Raw genomic sequence first — 17,178 nt, 5'->3', positions numbered from 1 at the left:
CGAAACCAAACGGTCGAAATAAAAGCATGGGTGCGCGCGACCGAATACCACCCGAACCTGTGAACTCCAGGCAAAAGATGCACTGTTTCATTCGCTATCGGAGCTTTCGGAAATTCATCCCTCCGGCTAGATGAAGAAAGATCAGCATCCGGAATGTCTTCATCTTCGCGAAAGAAGAACCCTAGGACCACCACCATGAAAGCCGGAATGGACGGCCCCCACACCGCCACCATGATTGGGAACCACGGTCCATCTTCCTCCTCCAACTCGGCCGGTGGAGGCCGACAGCCATCGGGATAGAGGCTACGCCCACGCCCACGACGCGGAGACGGCCGACTGCTGCCCGCCAGGGCCGAGCCTCATTGTCGCCGCCTCGCGACCATGTACCTTGCCACTGCCGCCCGGTCCCGCTGCCGCCCTTCCGCCTCGCCGAGTTCCTCCACACCACCGTGTCCCTCGCCATGATCCAGGTGATGTAGCCGAAGGCCACCACCACCAGACCCGCCATCCACCGTCGTCGCCCCTGAAAGACCCCGCCTCCGCGTGAAGGGGAGTCCATGGGCGCACCACCACCGCCCCTGCCTTTGGCAGCCGGGCGCGGCCGCCACCGCCGACCCCGATGGCGGCAGCGTCCGGGAAAAGGAAGATCAACTGCCTTTCTAGGGTTTGGGTCGTCGCCCGGATCCGCCTCGCGCGAGACGACCCGGGGCGAAGATCGGGTGGGGAGGGAGGAGAGGGGGAGGGAGGGGACGGTGGTGGAGGGTGGAGGGGCCGCGCTGCAGGGAGGGGTCGGTTGGGGAGGGAGGCGGCGGCTGGGTGGAGGGGCGGCTGGGTGGGGAGCAGATCCATCTTAGCTAGACTTCCTGTTTTCCCTGTTCAAATTGTTCGTCGCGATTGCCTTTCGAGTTTCACATTCACACCTGTAAACCTTCTTTGCAAGCCTTTTTGAGTTTAGCAGTTTACCTAAAGCAACAGTAGAGAATCATGTACTAGATCATTCCCTTGGCTACAAAGGTACTGCAGAATTTGCTTCAGGTCCAACCAAACACACGCGCACACACGTACCCAGGTGACCGGCCGGGCAGATGAGTTGGGTTTGGTGAACGTCAAAGCAAATGTCAATGTGTCTATTTGTATATGCATGGTAGCCAATCTGCATTCCAACCACAGCAAGTGTTAATATCCTACCTACATAATTATAGATTTTTGTACTTCTTAGCGCTTGATGACTTCTGTGTGGCCTGTCAAACTTTGTTGATTAAGCTCCGTTTTGGTTGGATTAATGTTACGCTATATGCATTGATGATGCAGAGCGCGGGGTAACGAAAGATTCCATTTTCTAGAAAAAAAAACATAAGCACATATTTGTTTCCTTTGAAAAAAATCACATGTAGAAGAGAATACAAAAATACTAGCTACTGGCTAGTTTATTTTGGTTCACTTGTGTACATCTGTGCCAGAGCCTTCTGTGATGGGTTTCACCAACTCTGCCTTCGCACATAACATAAGTAAGGTGGCGCCTGAAGCAAAGAAATGACAGGGGTGAGTGAAATTAAAACACAGACATGTAACCAAAGAAGACATAAACGGACCAACTGAACAGTCAGGGTGGTGTCTTAGGTTTGGAAGATCATGCATGCAACTCCACATGTAAAGCTTTGCAGGCTCAGCACCAAAAGATTGTGTCTTTGGCATTCAGGTGACTGGTTCCAAACACAAGCGAAAGGGACCAGGGCTTCCTGCCTGCACGAACTTGTCAACCATGCTGGTCTCTTACTTCCTCACCTGCCCATTGCCAATGCTATATATATATAACTTCATTTGTTGCCTGGCTTAGAACTTTCATTTTGCCTCTTGAGAGTCCCCCTTGATCACAGCTCTCTTTTTACCTTGCTTGTACATACATATCTGTGCCTATCTATGTAAAGCACACCTATTGCTTGCTTTGCTTTGTGATATCGAGCAGTTCTATGATTTGAACAGCTCCATTCTTTGGGTTGATATACAATAAAAGAAGATCAACAATCAGGGTGCAAGTGACAAGGAAGGTACTTAGGATTATCAACAAAGTTCATCTCGGGGTTACCTTGTGCTGCCTGAAGAAGAGATAGGTACATACTGAAGATTTTTGGTCAGAGGTGCTTCCATCAAGATGAGAGGTTTTGCGTGTGCACATGCAGAGAAGAGGCATCGCCTGGATAGAACTTTGTGAGTTTCTGCTCTCATCACCCCTGCCTCCATCTGCAGGTTTAATTTCTAACTGCTACATCATCATCTTATTATCTTCTGCATCATTCATGCCGATACCGCAGTATTCCATGGTATGGATATGTGATTAAGTCAAACTGTTCTTTCTTGATGTGCTGCTCCAAGTCTTGCTCAGTTTTTTATTATTATGAAGTATTGTTCTTCTTGTGAGATCATAACTTTAGGTGATCTTTTGGTCTACGATATAAGTTGACATACAATTTTCACATATGTTGCAGTGCATATTATTGTTTGCTTATCGAGTAAGTGTGGTTTTTTCCTTCAGAGTGAGTAAGCATCTCATTTTGGTAACTTCCAAAGCACAAGTAATTATCCAATATAGTAATATTCTCTAGTAAATAAAATAAAACCATAGTAACGTGTGCATCTAAGAAAGAAAACTCTTTTTTTTTTCAAAGTTGGCGTGTAATAACCAAATTTCTTCGTCATGTTGTTGAACAAACACATAGTAAAACACGCACCGAATCAGTCACGTAAGGACTAACATCACGGTTTGCTCGCCTGCTTTGACCTAAAGCAACCAATCAGGGTGTTCATGCAGTTTGGCGAAGACAAAGTCACAATTTTTAACACTGTTCCAGTTCGGGAGAATTGTTCTTTTCTCCTCCATCTTTCGCATGCCAAGTAAAGGCAGAATAGATAGCTTCTGAAGAGACAAGCGAAAAGGGACAATACGGCAGAAGAGATGGATGGAGTCAAAGATCATTTGGCGAAAGCAACCGCGATACTGCGAATTAAAATAAGTTTTTTTTTTTTGAGAAGAATCAGTGGGTTTCCCCACTGTGTATATTTATAAATTTTCAAAAAGTAGTATGTACAAAAAAACATATTGCTAGAGTTAAGCAATAGCTGGCTAACTAGCAGGCCCTAAGCCCAAAGAAAGAAGAAGAAAAAAGAACAAACTTATCTGGGACTATTGAAATCTCTCAACCCAAAGTTTGAGGCCAGAATAAGACTTTCTAGGAGTCTTATAAAGAAGCAGCGAGACTTCCTCCTTGAATTTTCTTCGGCATCTGTATAGATTCGGAGGAGTACTTCTGAAGATGAAAGCATTGCGAGAAGTCCAGATAGCCCACGAGATCAACATGATCAGCTCCATGAAGAAAGGCACATTAAGAGATAGTTTCAAACTTGTAATGAAGCTCTGAATGTCTGTCTGTTGCGGAGGAATCCAGGTTGGGCTTACATATCGCCAGCACATCTGAGCAAATGGACACTGAAAGAACAGGTGAGTTCTTGTCTCTAATTCATCTTGATCACACATAACACAAGAGTAGTTATCCATGAAGAAACTCTTCCTTTGCAGCATAGCCCTGGTATTAAGGCGATTATGGATCAACAGCCAGAAGAAGACCTTATGCTTCTGCTGACAACAACTCTTCCACATCCATTTCAAGGCTTGGAAAGTGCCACCCTTGTGCATGAGAGATTTATAAACTGCAGAAGTTTTGGTAGCCATAGAATTCCCAAGAACAGTCCAAGTATCCAAATCAGTATTTGGTTCAAGATTCAGAAGCAAGGCTTGGAAAAGATGGAATTGCTGCAAAGCCTCTTCAGATAGAGGAAGGTAAAAGAGTTCGGCCAAATCATTAAGAAGCAAGGCCTGCTGAATAGAAATGTTTTCATCCTTACAAAAGGAATAAAGATGTGGCCAAGTATCTTTCAAGATATGAGTGTTCCATTTGTCTTGCCAAAGGAGTATAGTGTTGCCTTGCATAAAATCACATACAGCCAGAGTTTTGAAGGATGGCAGCAGCTTCAGACAGTCTCTCCACCAGAAAGAAACCTCTCTAGTTCTAACTGGGGGCAGACAATTGGAATAGTATAATTCCCAGGACATCTTTACCCAGGGCAGATCAGCTTTTCTGAAGAATTTGTGCAGATGCTTCATTAACAAACAGTCATTCTGAACTGAAAGATTAAGGACACCTAGTCCACCTTGATCCTTAGGTCTACATACCAAATCCCAAGCAGCAAGAGGAGGATTCCTTTTCTGTAAATCCTTGTCTCTCCATAGACAGTGTTTTCTGTATTTATCAACTTCATCAATAACCCATTTGTAGATCTTTAAAGAACAAAGATAAAACATGGGTAAAGATGAAAGTACTGAGTTAACCATCCTTAATTTGCTACCATAATTTAGATACATAGCACAAGCTGGCAATCTCCTCTGGACAGTCTGTATGAGTGGAATGAAGAATTCTTTTCTAGGCTTGGTTGTACTCAGAGGAAGACCCAAGTATGTAAAGGGTAAGCTTCCCTGCTGACAATGCAGAGCGTCAGTAAGAGCTGTAACTTCTTCATCAGCAATATTTATTGGGATAAGACTGGACTTAGAGTAATTGACTCTCAAGCCAGAGATATCCCCAAAGACCTGCAGTAGCTGCTGGAGGTGCCTAAGCTGTTGCTCATCTGCTTGAAGGATGATAAGGGTGTCATCAGCATATTGCAAAATAGGAAAGTCTGTGGAACATTGCAAGGCCAGAGGTCTGCAGAGGAGACCATCCCTCAAAGCTTCATTAACCAAAGATTGCAGAACATCAGCAGCTAGAACAAAAAGCAAAGGGGAAAGGGGATCACCCTGCCTGACCCCTCTCTTACACTGAAAAAATGATCCAGGAATACCATTCAAAAGCACAGAGGATGTTGCTGAAGTCAAAAGCTGTTTAATCCAGGAGCACCAAACAGGACCGAAACCCTTTGCCTCAAGAACTGCCAGTATGAAGGAGTGATTGACCTTATCAAAAGCCTTCTCAAAGTCAATCTTAAATGCCACTGTTTTCCTTTTAGTTTTATGGCAAAAATGTAAGTATTCATATGCCCAAGCCAGACAGTCTTGAATAGTTCTAGATTTGATAAACCCATATTGATTCTCATGAATAATACTCTGAATGACAGTCTGCAGTCTATTGGCCAGCAGCTTGGTGAGAAGCTTCAAGGTGCAGTTTAAGAGAGAAATTGGTCTGAAGTCATGCACTGTCTCAGCATTGTCTTTCTTTGGCACCAAAGTAATAAAGCAACTATTGATACTCTGAAGACAAAGGTTTCCTTGATGGAACTGATCACACAGATCATAAAAATCCTTTTTAATGATAGGCCAACATTTTCTAAGAAACTCAGCATTAAAACCATCAGGCCCTGGAGATTTGTTATTTGGAAACTCTTTAACAACTGCATCAATTTCCTCATGAGTGAAGGGTGCTTCCAAGAAAGCAAGGTCAATCCCTTCATTATTCAGCAAATGTGCAAAGGGAGACAGAGAGGATATGTTCTCTGTTTGCCCTAGCCTATCCTTGTATGCATGTAGGAGCAAAGTTGCCTTGGTAGCATGATCACTGACAGGGGCACCAGAATTGTCCATAATAGTAGCAATATGGTTTTTAGTTTTCTGACTTGAGGCCATTGAATGAAAGAATCTAGAGTTCTCATCACCCAAAGTAACCCACTTGATTTTCCCCCTTTGCTTCCAGTAGGCTAACTGCTGCTGCAAAAGAGTTGCCAGATGTTGCTTCATAGCAGTTCTAAAAGATCTCTCCATAGTGGATAAATCTCTGAAGTTTTCAATAGCATCCACCAGTGAGATCAGGGAATTTAAATCAGCTATGTCTTCCTTTATGGATGAAAGATTCTTAGCCCAAGCCTTGAGATCCTTTCTCAGGCATCTGAATTTAGCAGTAATCCTTTTGGCTGCATCAGCATAATGGATAGATTGAGTCCATGCCCTTTCAACCAGAGGCAAAAAACCCTCCATGTTTAGCCACTTGTTCTCAAACCTAAAAATATTAGACTTAGGGATTGATGTCTGGATGGAGAGCACACATGGGATATGATCTGAAGTAGTCATAGCAAGGGGCTCAGCAATAGTGTTAGGAAATGCTTGTGTCCATGCTAGAGAAGAGAAAAACCAATCTAGCCTCTGAAGCAGTGGAGTGTGTTGCATATTACTCCATGTATATTTTCTGCCCTTGAGGGGAATGTCAACCAAACCAAGGTGGCTAATAGTCTCATTAAAAAGAAGCATCTCATTAACATTACCACCAGGCCTGTTTCTATCTTGAGGGGATCTGATGAGATTAAAATCTCCAATCATTAGGTAATTTTCATCTGAAGGGATATGAATATTATGCATCCACTGGAGAAACTGGATCTGTTCATTATCAGTGCATGGGGCATAAATATTTGTGAGTGTCCAATAATCATCAGACTTTGTTGCATGGAATTCAACTGAAAGTGCATATTTGTTCTGAAAAACTTCCACTCCAGTGAAAACTGAACTATCCCAGACAGTAATTATTCCTCCTGATCGACCAACAGATGGTACAAAGGCAAAAGAGTCAAAATTGCGTGGGCAGAACTGTCTGAGAAAAGTGAGGTCTACTTGCTCTCTCTTAGACTCTTGCAAGCAAATGACATGGCATCCACTTTCACGAATTTTATCAAAAATGAGTGTCCATTTAGAAGGGTCATTAAGGCCTCTAATATTCCAATTTAAGATTTTCCAAAAGATCTTATTCATTGGAAACAGGGATATGTAGTGAAGAAATCTGTCAAGTACACACTGACAGATAAAACATTGGCTAGAAAAAAACCATTCCTCACAATAACCAGGTCCATCATCATAACCAGGTCCATCATCATAACCAGAGCATTACAGATATTGGCAAGGAAGCCCCAAAAATAGTATCCAAACATAAAAACTAGCAGGCCAAACTGGTATTCATTACATAGCATGCATACATAGATACTGCCCAAAACAATGGGCCAAAAGAAGCTAACTATCAGAAGAAGCATGCTGACATCACTTCTTCTTGGATTTCTTGGGCTTGCTTGCATTGGGAACATCTGTAGTTGATTTTCCTTGACCACTCCTAGTCCTCACAACTGGTGGTTCATCTTCTCCACTATCATCCTTGCCATCCACCTCAGGGGAATCCTGGATGTTAAACTTGTGACATAAATTTCTCACAACAGACTTCTTGACAGGGGGAGCAATGGCAGCACAAGCAAGACAATTCTTGTCAAAGCAAGTTTTAGCTCTATATCCCTTATTGAGGAGCTTTAGTCTGGTACTTCTTCTAACTTCAGAGCAAGCCAAGGGAAGATTTTTACCCTTTTTCTTGTGATGCAGAGCTGAAGTAGATAAAGACAGTTCTTCAACTTGAATTCTTGGAGCTTGTGGGGTGAGGAACCCCTGGGTTACCTCCAAAGTTGCCACAGAGAGAGAGCAAACAGGTGGGGCCAGTGAAGGACAGTTCCTTGGGAGAGCAAAAGCTCTAGAAGCAACAGGATTATTCAAATCAAAATCACTGACAATCTGCCATATCTTGGACTGCAGGAGACTCTTGGCCCAATCAAAATCCTCTGGAGTTAAAAGCTTAGCAGTAAAAAAATCTGCCCATTGAGCAGGTACAGAAACTGTGTTAACCAGAGCTCCATCAGGCTTGAAGAAAGAAGACCAAGCAATTGTACCTTCTTTGGAATAGAACTGTTCAGTTCCATAGCAAGGTGAAATGCTTGCCACTGGGTCCACAGGTAGCTCAGGGACAAGTGCCAACCCAATATGCAACTGCTGAGGATGAGCTATACCATTCACTGAAGCTCCAGATTCATCTGACAGAGTATTAGCAGAACTGATGGTGACAGTTAAATCACTAAGCAATTCATCAGGTTGATCCATGTCAACATCAGCAGGTTGCTGGACAGGAGCATCAGGAGGTTGGGCAAGAGCATTAGGAGCACCGAGAGCAAACACAACATTTTCCCCAGGCAGATGGTCACCAGGATTAATCAAATCATTCAGTTCTAGAAAATCCCCTTCATCTAACTGGTGTGGCTGAGCATTGAGATCAATAGGGATATTATGAGGTATCACATTCAGATCAAGTGGCCCATGTATCATATTATCAATAAAGCCAAGATTTTGACCAGCAAGGTTGACATTGGCAGCAGCTAGATTCTGGGCCTGAACCTGATCAGGGAGCCAAAGTGGCCATCCATGTGGAGCCTGGTGGGCTTGATTTGGAGCAGCATGTGCTTCATCAGCAGGTGCAAACGGGGCCTGGGGCATTGGATGTGGAGTAGAGCCATCAGCAGGGGGGATATCCTCATCAGCTGGGAGCCCACCAAGCAGTTTTTGGCTAAGAATAAAAATTGGCACTGACCAGGATTCAGCAGCCCACTCATTGCCAGAGGAGACCACACATGAATGAGGGATATGATGCAAATCAACCACTCTAACTTTAACAACAAGAGCACCATATGTACTAACTTCTTTATCCCAAGAAATAAAGGCGCCAAAGTCCTTAACAGCTCCTCTGATGTGTTCATCAGTCCACATATCACTGGGGAAAGCTAACATCAAAAGCCAACATTCTCTATTATAGGTAAAAGCGCGGTGGTTCAGACCCTTATTGTGCTCAACGAAGGAGACCTCCCTGCCTTGGAACTGAAGAGGGCTATTACTGACAAGCCAGTCTCGATCAGAAGGGGAACTAAGGCGCACATAAGCAGAGCCAATAGGGCAGCGCTGCGAGATACCAAGCGAGAAGCCGAGTTCATCCTCAATCAGAGAACGAAGGAAGAACCTGGTAGTCGCAAAAGGTTGATGCGCAGGGAAGCTAGGCACAATGGTGGCGATGGCGACATCTTCGTTCTTGGCGGTGGCCGGGCGGGCGAGGTGGTAGCGGCAGAGCTGCGGTCGGTTGGCCACCTCCACGATCTCGTACTGACCGGGGATGAACGGAGAGGGATCCACCGGGAAGTTGGCCATCGCTGATTGGCTCAATGTAGCGGCGGCAGGCGGCGAGTTCGGCGAGGAGCTACAGTGATGCTGCGCAGCAGGGTGCCAGGGAGATGAAGAGGCAAGGCCTAAGCCAAGAAAAGAAAAGGAGGAAAAATCCTTAATTTTCTCTGGGCAAGTGGGGAAGTTTCCAGGTGGCCGAGATCCAACTGCCAGGGTTAAGTCAACATCATCCATCGACGGCTGCAAGGGGTCTTCATTAGGAGGAAGATTAAGGTCCAAAGTGGCAGCGTCAGGACCTTCCTTAAAGGGCAAATTGACTTCCCTTTGAACCCAGATACGTTTGGCAGCATTAAAACAATTATCTTTAATGTGTCCAGGCTTATTACAAGCATAACAGATTATCTGATTCCAGCAATTACGGCGAGTGTGCCCCATCCGGAGGCACCGAGGACACGTTGGCTTGGGCTTCTGTATTGATGGGCCTGACTGCTGGGCTGGAAACTCCAAGCGATCGAAAGCAGAGACTCGCTCAGGGCCAGATGGATAACTTAATCTGTCAAAGGCCGAAACACGGACATGGGAAGATCGTGGCCTCGTGGGGGCCAAATGGGCCTGTGCATTGCTTGGGTGCGGAGCCTGTTGAGTAGTTTGAAATAAATCTTGCGCGCCCGACGGTGGAATTGCAGCTTGTAGTCTGTCAAACACCGATTGAATAGGAACTGTTGACGTAGAGGGTACGTTGACAGAGGCTGGTAGATCATAACCCCAAAAAAGACGCCCAATAATATCCTCTGAAGGTTTACTAGCAATCAGAGTGCGCAAATCTCGCTGTTGAGAAGGTTGCAGCGAATCAAGAGGAGAGACAACCAACCGGTCACCATCATCATATCGCAGACACTGCAAGATCTGATCATAGCTAAGTCTTGCAAGAATGGCTTCAGAGAGACGCTGTTTCTCCCAGGCAGTGAAATCTTGAATGAATGGGAGCTGAACGATCCTATGTTGTGCAGGGGTGGCCGGCTTAGCCTGAGGCTGGCTGCCCAGGGGGATAGTGTTGGCTCCAGTCAAAGGCTGACGTACAGCATCAGCAAATGTTTTCCTGCCATTAGACGAATAATTTCTGCTAACAGAAGTCCATGACTGTTCTTCTTCCTTCTCCCACAGATAGAATTCTCTAGAAAAGTTCGGACCACCATTGCCCCATAACAAGAAGAACACCTCAAACTCTGAACACTTATAGTGCTTAAGATTCTTGATAAAAAAACCAACCTCCTTGCTGCAGACTGAAAATCGATAGGTGCGATCTCGAAGAAAAATGACGTTAAAATCTTGAGGTATACCTCCCAGAGATACTTGTAACAGCAGGGCAACCATGGAGGGGTCGAGACGATGCTTTGAACGACCAAAGGATGCAACCAGGAAGAATTCATGGCTGTTATGAGCCCTAGAGAAAGCCACAGGACAACGGAACCGATGCCAGATCTGCTTTTGCAACCCAATCCCTGGTTTGAGATCAAGGGAAGGGGGCATCAGGGGAGCACGACCATGCCGCGCCTCCCCAGTGGACTCAGCTTCAACAAGAACCTTGTGGCAAGGGAGGGAGATCACTGATCCAGCAGCAATAACCTCGCCCATGGAGAGATACCGGGCATCCACCAACTGCCCATCAGAGTTCAACAGCGCCAGACGCATCGCCTGAGGGCGGATGCAAAGGAAGCCCGAATCCGAGTCTGCCGAGAGCGGCCGCGTAGAGAGAAGGGAACAGAATTTTACCTGCCATCGAGATGGCGTAGCCCCCACCATCGTGAGGAGGCTGATCTTGAGGGAGGCGGCCGATGAAGGAGGGGAGGGCAGCCCACTCAGCGGCGATCGCCGCCGGCGGAGACCTCAGATCTCAGATCCGCCATTCTCTCCATCTTCAACATGGTTTGCTAAAGGTTTTTAGTTTAGTCCTTTGAATTAAAATAAGTCATCGATAACGATGAGAAATCGACGCGTACTAGATGTAAAGCCTGGGCCGTTAGGAGTATGCATGGTACTAACTGTCCCTGATGACTTGTTCATAGAGTGGGTGAAGATTGCATACCTGACTTTCAGTTTCAGGTCATGAAACTGGAAATAACAGGGAAGGTCTGCAGAATTTTTTTTTCGAGAATACAAAGTCTGCAGAATTTATTCGTAATCCTCAGAGGGTAAATTAACATAGGTAGAAGTTAATATACAAAAAAACGAAATCAATTCCCGGTAAGAATTGCTACTGATTCAATTGCAGATGATTTTGATCGCAAAGCATGTACTTCTGTCCTTTAACTATTTAACTTTTTGACCTTGATGAAAACTCAGGTGCTTACTTGACATGTTGTGTTAATTTCAGGAACTGTATTAGCAAGAAGGGCTGTGTGGGAAGCTGCTATGCTAAGGACGTCAAGTACAAGCCGTTGGGCGCCCTGTTACCTGAAGGTTTCAGCGGCAAGATGTTCTATGTGAAGCTTGTCCTCCTCGTTCTCATGTGCGGCTCCTTCATGGGCCTTCTCCACTCGCCATCGATCCACCATGGCGACGACGAAAACAACACGCAGTGAGCAAAACATTTTACATATTAAGGGCGACCTTGGTGTCTGACCTTGGCGATGAATGACAATTAGATTGATGATTTATTCTCAATCTGCTTGTCTGGAAACACAGGTCCCCTGAAGCGTCGAAGTTGATGTGGACATCGAACGCCGATCAGAAGGACTCGGGTTACGTGTCGAACGTGAGGATCGACTGGTCTCGGATTTCCATGGCGGTGCAAGAAGTTTCTAGAGCAGAAGATCAGTTACGAGTAGGGCTCCTGAACTTCGACGGGGTGGAGATGGACCAGTGGAGGACGCTGCTTCCGCGGAATGCGGCCGTCTCCGTGGTGCACCTGGAGCGCGTCTCGAGCAACGTCACCTGGGAGCACCTGTACCCGGAGTGGGTCGACGAGGAGGAGCTGTACGCCGCGCCGACGTGCCCGGACCTGCCGGAGCCGGCGCCGGCGCCGGAGGGACTAGAGTACGACGTCGTCGCGGTGAAGCTCCCGTGCAGTGGCGCTGCGGGCTGGTCCAAGGACGTGCCGCGGCTGCACCTGCAGCTGGCGGCGGCGAGGCTCGCCACCGCGGGCAGATCGGAGAAGGCGGCGCACGTGGTCGTGGTGAGCCAGTGCTTCCCGGCTCCAAACCTGTTCAGGTGCAAAGACGAGGTCATACGCGACGGCGACGTGTGGGTTTACAGACCGGACGTGGGCGAGCTCCGGCGGAAGCTTGCGCTTCCCGTCGGGTCCTGCAAGCTCGCAATGCCGATCAAAGCACTCGGTACGTACTTGAGCTGCGGCAGCGCGCGCCACACAATTTCATCTCATGGTTGCAGTCTCTTACTGATTATTCGCGTGATTGACCGAACAGGGGAGTCGTACGTGTCGTCGGCGCCGCGGCGGGAGGCGTACGCGACGATCCTCCACTCGGAGCAGCTGTACGCGTGCGGCGCCATTGTGGCGGCGCAGAGCATCCGGATGGCGGGGTCGGACCGCGACATGGTGGCCCTCGTCGACGAGACGATCAGCGAGCGCCACCGGAGCGCGCTGGAGGCGGCAGGTTGGAAGGTGCGCACCATCCGTCGCATCCGGAACCCGCGGGCGTCGAAGGACGCGTACAACGAGTGGAACTACAGCAAGTTCTGGCTTTGGACGCTGACGGAGTACGACCGGGTAGTCTTCGTCGACGCCGACCTGCTGGTGCAGCGCCCCATGGAGCCGCTCTTCGGCATGCCGGAGGTGAGCGCCACGGGGAACCACGGCACGGTGTTCAACTCCGGCGTCATGGTGGTGGAGCCCTGCAACTGCACGTTCCGGCTGCTCATGGACCACATCGGCGACATCCAGTCGTACAACGGCGGCGACCAGGGGTACCTCAACGAGGTCTTCTCCTGGTGGCACCGGCTGCCGTCGCACGCCAACTACATGAAGCACTTCTGGGAGGGGAACTCCGCGGAGCACGCCGCCGCTAAGCGCCGGGTCCTGGCGGCCGACCCGCCCGTGGCCCTCGCCGTGCACTTCGTTGGGATGAAGCCGTGGTTCTGCTTCAGGGACTACGACTGCAACTGGAACGCACCCGAGCTGCGGCAGTTCGCCAGCGACGAGGCGCACGCGCGGTGGTGGAAGGCGCACGACGCCATGCCGCAGCGGCTGCAGGGGTTCTGTCTTCTGGACGAGAGGCAGAAGGCGCTGCTGCGGTGGGACGCCGTAGAGGCGAGGAAGGCCAACTTCTCCGACGGACACTGGAGGGAAAGGATAGCCGACCCTCGCCGGAGGATCTGCGCCGGCGATGAGGGGTGCCGCGAGAGGGAGATCAAGGGCAGGCGGGTGGAGGGTAACAGGGTCACCACGTCGTACGCCAAGCTCATTGACAACTTCTGACTTTTCCTTGTGAAAGCAGAAGCCCCGCATCACAACCGTTGTCTGCTGATTGGACGGCCCTTGTGTACCGCCACATATGCCCGTAGCTAGGGACGCAGAGGAGAAAGGCTTCTTAGTTTGGGCCTTCGACTCGAGATATTCAAGGTTTCATGCTGTTCACCGTTTTTACGAGCTGGTGCAAAGCATATGCCACGAGGAGGAATGTGTACTAGTTACCCTAGCCCCGATCATTGCGAGGGATCAGATGTGAATAATCTAAATCTAACATTACTACTCCCTGCATTTCAAACTAAGTGTCACGCATTTATTTAGATTCACATATATCTAAATATATTTTAACATGTAAATATATGTGAGTCTAGATAAACCATTAAGAAGGTAAAAAATATGTGACATGTAACGGAGCAAGTCTTGTTCGAGAGATACCATTAAGAAGGCAATACTATTTTCCCAGACTAAAAGATGCGGCGCATGGTAGAGCTTCTTTGTTTCCAGCTGGAGAAAATGGTAGTGTATTCTCCGGCTGAAAGAAATAGTGAGTGAAATAAGTATACCTTTCTAAAGGTACGGTAGAATAAGCCAATAGTATTCTCCCGAGATAAAAGAGGCGACGAAAGGTGAAGTAAGTATATGTTTTTAGAATGGAACAATATTATTTTCCCTGGGTAAGAAAAGCGGCCAATGTTGTAATTTCTTTTCTAAATTACTACCGAACAATTATCCACCGGTGAAGAATTACTTGCGGGTAACTACCGTTCAGAACTATAGTTGAAGCTGAAGACTCGTGTAAATATTACCACACTTGTGCGTCATTAGGAATTACCGTTGCTGAGATGTGCATCCTGAAAGAATTTATATTAGGTAGTTAACAATGTATTTTGTAATTGACACGACACACACAAAAAATCACTACGATAGTTGAATATTTCTAAAATGAATTACTACGATATATTACCGTCGAAGATGAAGAAAAAAGTCCATAAAAAGTGTATGCCTGAGAAATGACAGCGAAAATCAAATTACAACGAAATTCGAATATTTTCAATGATGAATTATTGCAAAACAATACCATCGCAAACTTGCAGACCCGAAAAATTACTAAGGAAGTTGGATACTTCCACTAACGAATTACAGTAAAAAATTAATACAAAAAACTTTTAAAATTTACTCTCAGTGATTGGAAAAGTAAAAAAATCAGTCCAGCCATTGCTTCGGCGGCGCGGCAGAGCAGCTGGCTTGCTCGCAGTAGCCTCGACCGGAATGTCCGGTCCCAGTCGGACCACTCCGGCCAACCGGAGTGTACTAGCCAGGTCCGGAAGGTCTGGCTGGGCCAGGTATGAAGGGATTTGGTGCCTAAGAGGCAATAATAAGGGAATATTTATTATCACCAATCCATGTTCACGATAATGTTTATATACCATGCTTATTGTATTATCCGGAAATATAATACATGTGTGGAATATGAGCACAATGTGTCCCTAGTATGCATCTATACTAGTTAGTGAAATAAGTGTTTGTTATTGGTTTTCATAGCCATGGACATAGTGTCACTTATTAGCGAGGTCATATTATTAAGGAGAATAATATGATGGATTTGACCTAATCTAAGTGTAGCAATTGATTGTGTTACTTAGTTCTAATTGCAAAGCTTTCCTGTTGTCATCTATAATATCCCTTTGACTATGAGATTATACAACTCTCGGATATTAGAAGAATGCATAGCTTGTTGCAAACGCCACTTCGTTATTAGGTGGTCATAAAGCTATCTCACATGTATTTTATAAGATACTTGTTGGGTTGTATGTTAAGAGTGAGATTTGTCCATTCATATGGCTTAACAAATGCGGAATAAAATTAGCGTTTAATTTGCCAAGCATAAAACCTATATAACTAGGGTTCACCTATGTGCACCAACAATTTATGCTAAGCAATACAATAAACTATGTGATAGCAAGATATATAACTTCAAGCATGAAGGCTATCACAAAGTAAGTGCATAAGTAAAGAGCTCGAGTATAGGAATAACCGAGGTTACGCGGAGACAACGATGTATCCCGAAGTTCACAGTCTTGCGAGTGCTACTCTCCGTGGAGCGATGTGGAGGACAAATCACTCCAAACAAAACAAAGGCATCATCGTATTCTCCTCGAGAATTACCACCAAACAGGATGTCCTCGATCCACTATGGAACCTTGAGGGTGGTCACTGAACTCGCACAAAGTTTGAGGCTATCTCCACAACTTAATTGGAGACTCCCAATATACCGCCACAAAGGCCTTGCACTTGAGAAATCTCCACAACTTAATTGGAGGTCCCAATAACACCACGAAGACCACTAAGCCGTATAAGGTCCAAAGACCCAAGAGGAACAAGCTCCCAAAGTGAATATCTCACGAACTTTCACCTCCACGTATCACCGTGGAGAAGTCTAACCGATGCACCAAATGCAATGGCAAGAACACCACTAAGATGCTCAAATCATTCTCTCTAAAATTCCAACAAAGCTAGAAAAACTATTGGGTAAATAAGATTGGAAGAACAAATAAGAGGAGAAACACAAAATTTCTCCAAGATCTAGATCTAGTGGATTCCCCTCACAAAGAGAGGGATTTGATTGGTCAAGATGTAGATCTAGATCTCTTCTCTCTTTTCCCTCAAATAGGTGCAAGAATCATGGAGGATTTAGAGTGAGAGGAATCTTCTCAAAGTCAACAATGCAGTAGAGAGAGAGAGAGTAGAAGAAGCAACCAGCCCAAGGGGGAAGAAGAGGGGCTTATATAGGTCCAACCCACGAAATATGACCGTTACGGTCATTTTTAGACCGGAGACTCTGTACCCCCCATCTGAGAGCGAGGCACACTTCGAAACAGCAAGACCGAGATCTTTACCGGAGTGTCCAGCCCCCCAAGATCGGAATGTCCAGCCCTGGACCAGAGACTTTGAACCCGGACCGGAGACTTCAGATCCCGGAAAAGACTGAAACTGAAACGGCCATAACTTGAGCATCCAGAGTCCGATTTTGATGATCTTGGACTCGCTTTGAAGCTAGAAACAAGATCTACAAGATCATGTAGAGAACCATAATATTCCAACAAGGTAGGATATAAACAAATGGGGAAAGTTTTAACCTATCTATAAGAGACAAACCAGTAACACCTTCAAAATGGAAAATACAACAAGTTGTGTTAGGAAACTCGGTTTTAGGTGAAACCAATTTTGTTGGAAAGATGATGACAAGAGCTACCCGAAAAAGAGTGATTCATGCGGAATACACCACAAGCTGTAATACACCACATGGATAAGAACCGGGAAAAACTTCAATATCGAAAACGCGACAAGTGATTCATGCGAAATCCGTTTCGATGAACTAGATCTTGTCATGGAAATAACCACAAGCTGTAATACACCACATGGATAAGATCCAAATAACAGCCAATAAATATGATGCAAGGATGCAAAGGTTTGAGCTCACTCCAAATGATACGATCGAGTTACTCACTCGAGAGCCCTCTTGATAGTACAACAACTAAACTATAAACCGGTCTCCAACTACACCATGAGACCGGTAAGAAAGAAACCCTATCAAGAGCAAACCTTAACCTTGCATGTTCCTTTTGAGCTCGATGATGAAGATCTTGACCGCAACAAGATGGGATGCCTTTCTTGATTGTGCTAGGTTGACAAAGTCTTGTGTGGATTGCTCCCCCATAATCCACCATGAGTGACATAGGCG

The 17,178-nt window shown here is 46.3% G+C and overlaps 1 protein-coding gene across 1 annotated transcript; it reads left to right on the top strand.

Annotated features, from left to right (window-relative positions):
- Positions 1-2,135: 2,135 nt before the first annotated feature.
- Positions 2,136-13,653, top strand: LOC124687294 (UDP-glucuronate:xylan alpha-glucuronosyltransferase 1-like). The gene is made up of 4 exons (XM_047221085.1): positions 2,136-2,208; positions 11,385-11,588; positions 11,696-12,345; positions 12,436-13,653. Exons 1-4 carry the CDS (start codon positions 2,153-2,155, stop codon positions 13,443-13,445), a joined length of 1,920 nt encoding a protein of 639 aa, XP_047077041.1. The 5' UTR covers positions 2,136-2,152; the 3' UTR covers positions 13,446-13,653.
- The last annotated feature ends 3,525 nt before the right edge of the window (positions 13,654-17,178 follow it).

The sequence above is a fragment of the Lolium rigidum genome, chromosome 2, assembly GCF_022539505.1.
Source record: "Lolium rigidum isolate FL_2022 chromosome 2, APGP_CSIRO_Lrig_0.1, whole genome shotgun sequence".
Taxonomy (NCBI): Eukaryota; Viridiplantae; Streptophyta; class Magnoliopsida; order Poales; family Poaceae; genus Lolium; species Lolium rigidum.
The sequence above is the reverse complement of the archived record's forward strand: the minus strand, read 5'-3'. Positions and strand labels throughout refer to the sequence as shown.

What these genes read in the sequence shown, in the direction of transcription:
- LOC124687294 (XM_047221085.1), top strand. Translation starts at nt 2,153, where the DNA reads ATGAGAGGTTTTGCGTGTGCACATGCAGAGAAGAGGCATCGCCTGGAT. An exon ending in CATCGCCTGGATAGAACTTT is followed by an intron (nt 2,209 to 11,384) that starts GTGAGTTTCTGC and finishes TGTTAATTTCAG; the next exon opens with GAACTGTATTAGCAAGAAGG. An exon ending in AATGCCGATCAAAGCACTCG is followed by an intron (nt 12,346 to 12,435) that starts GTACGTACTTGA and finishes TTGACCGAACAG; the next exon opens with GGGAGTCGTACGTGTCGTCG.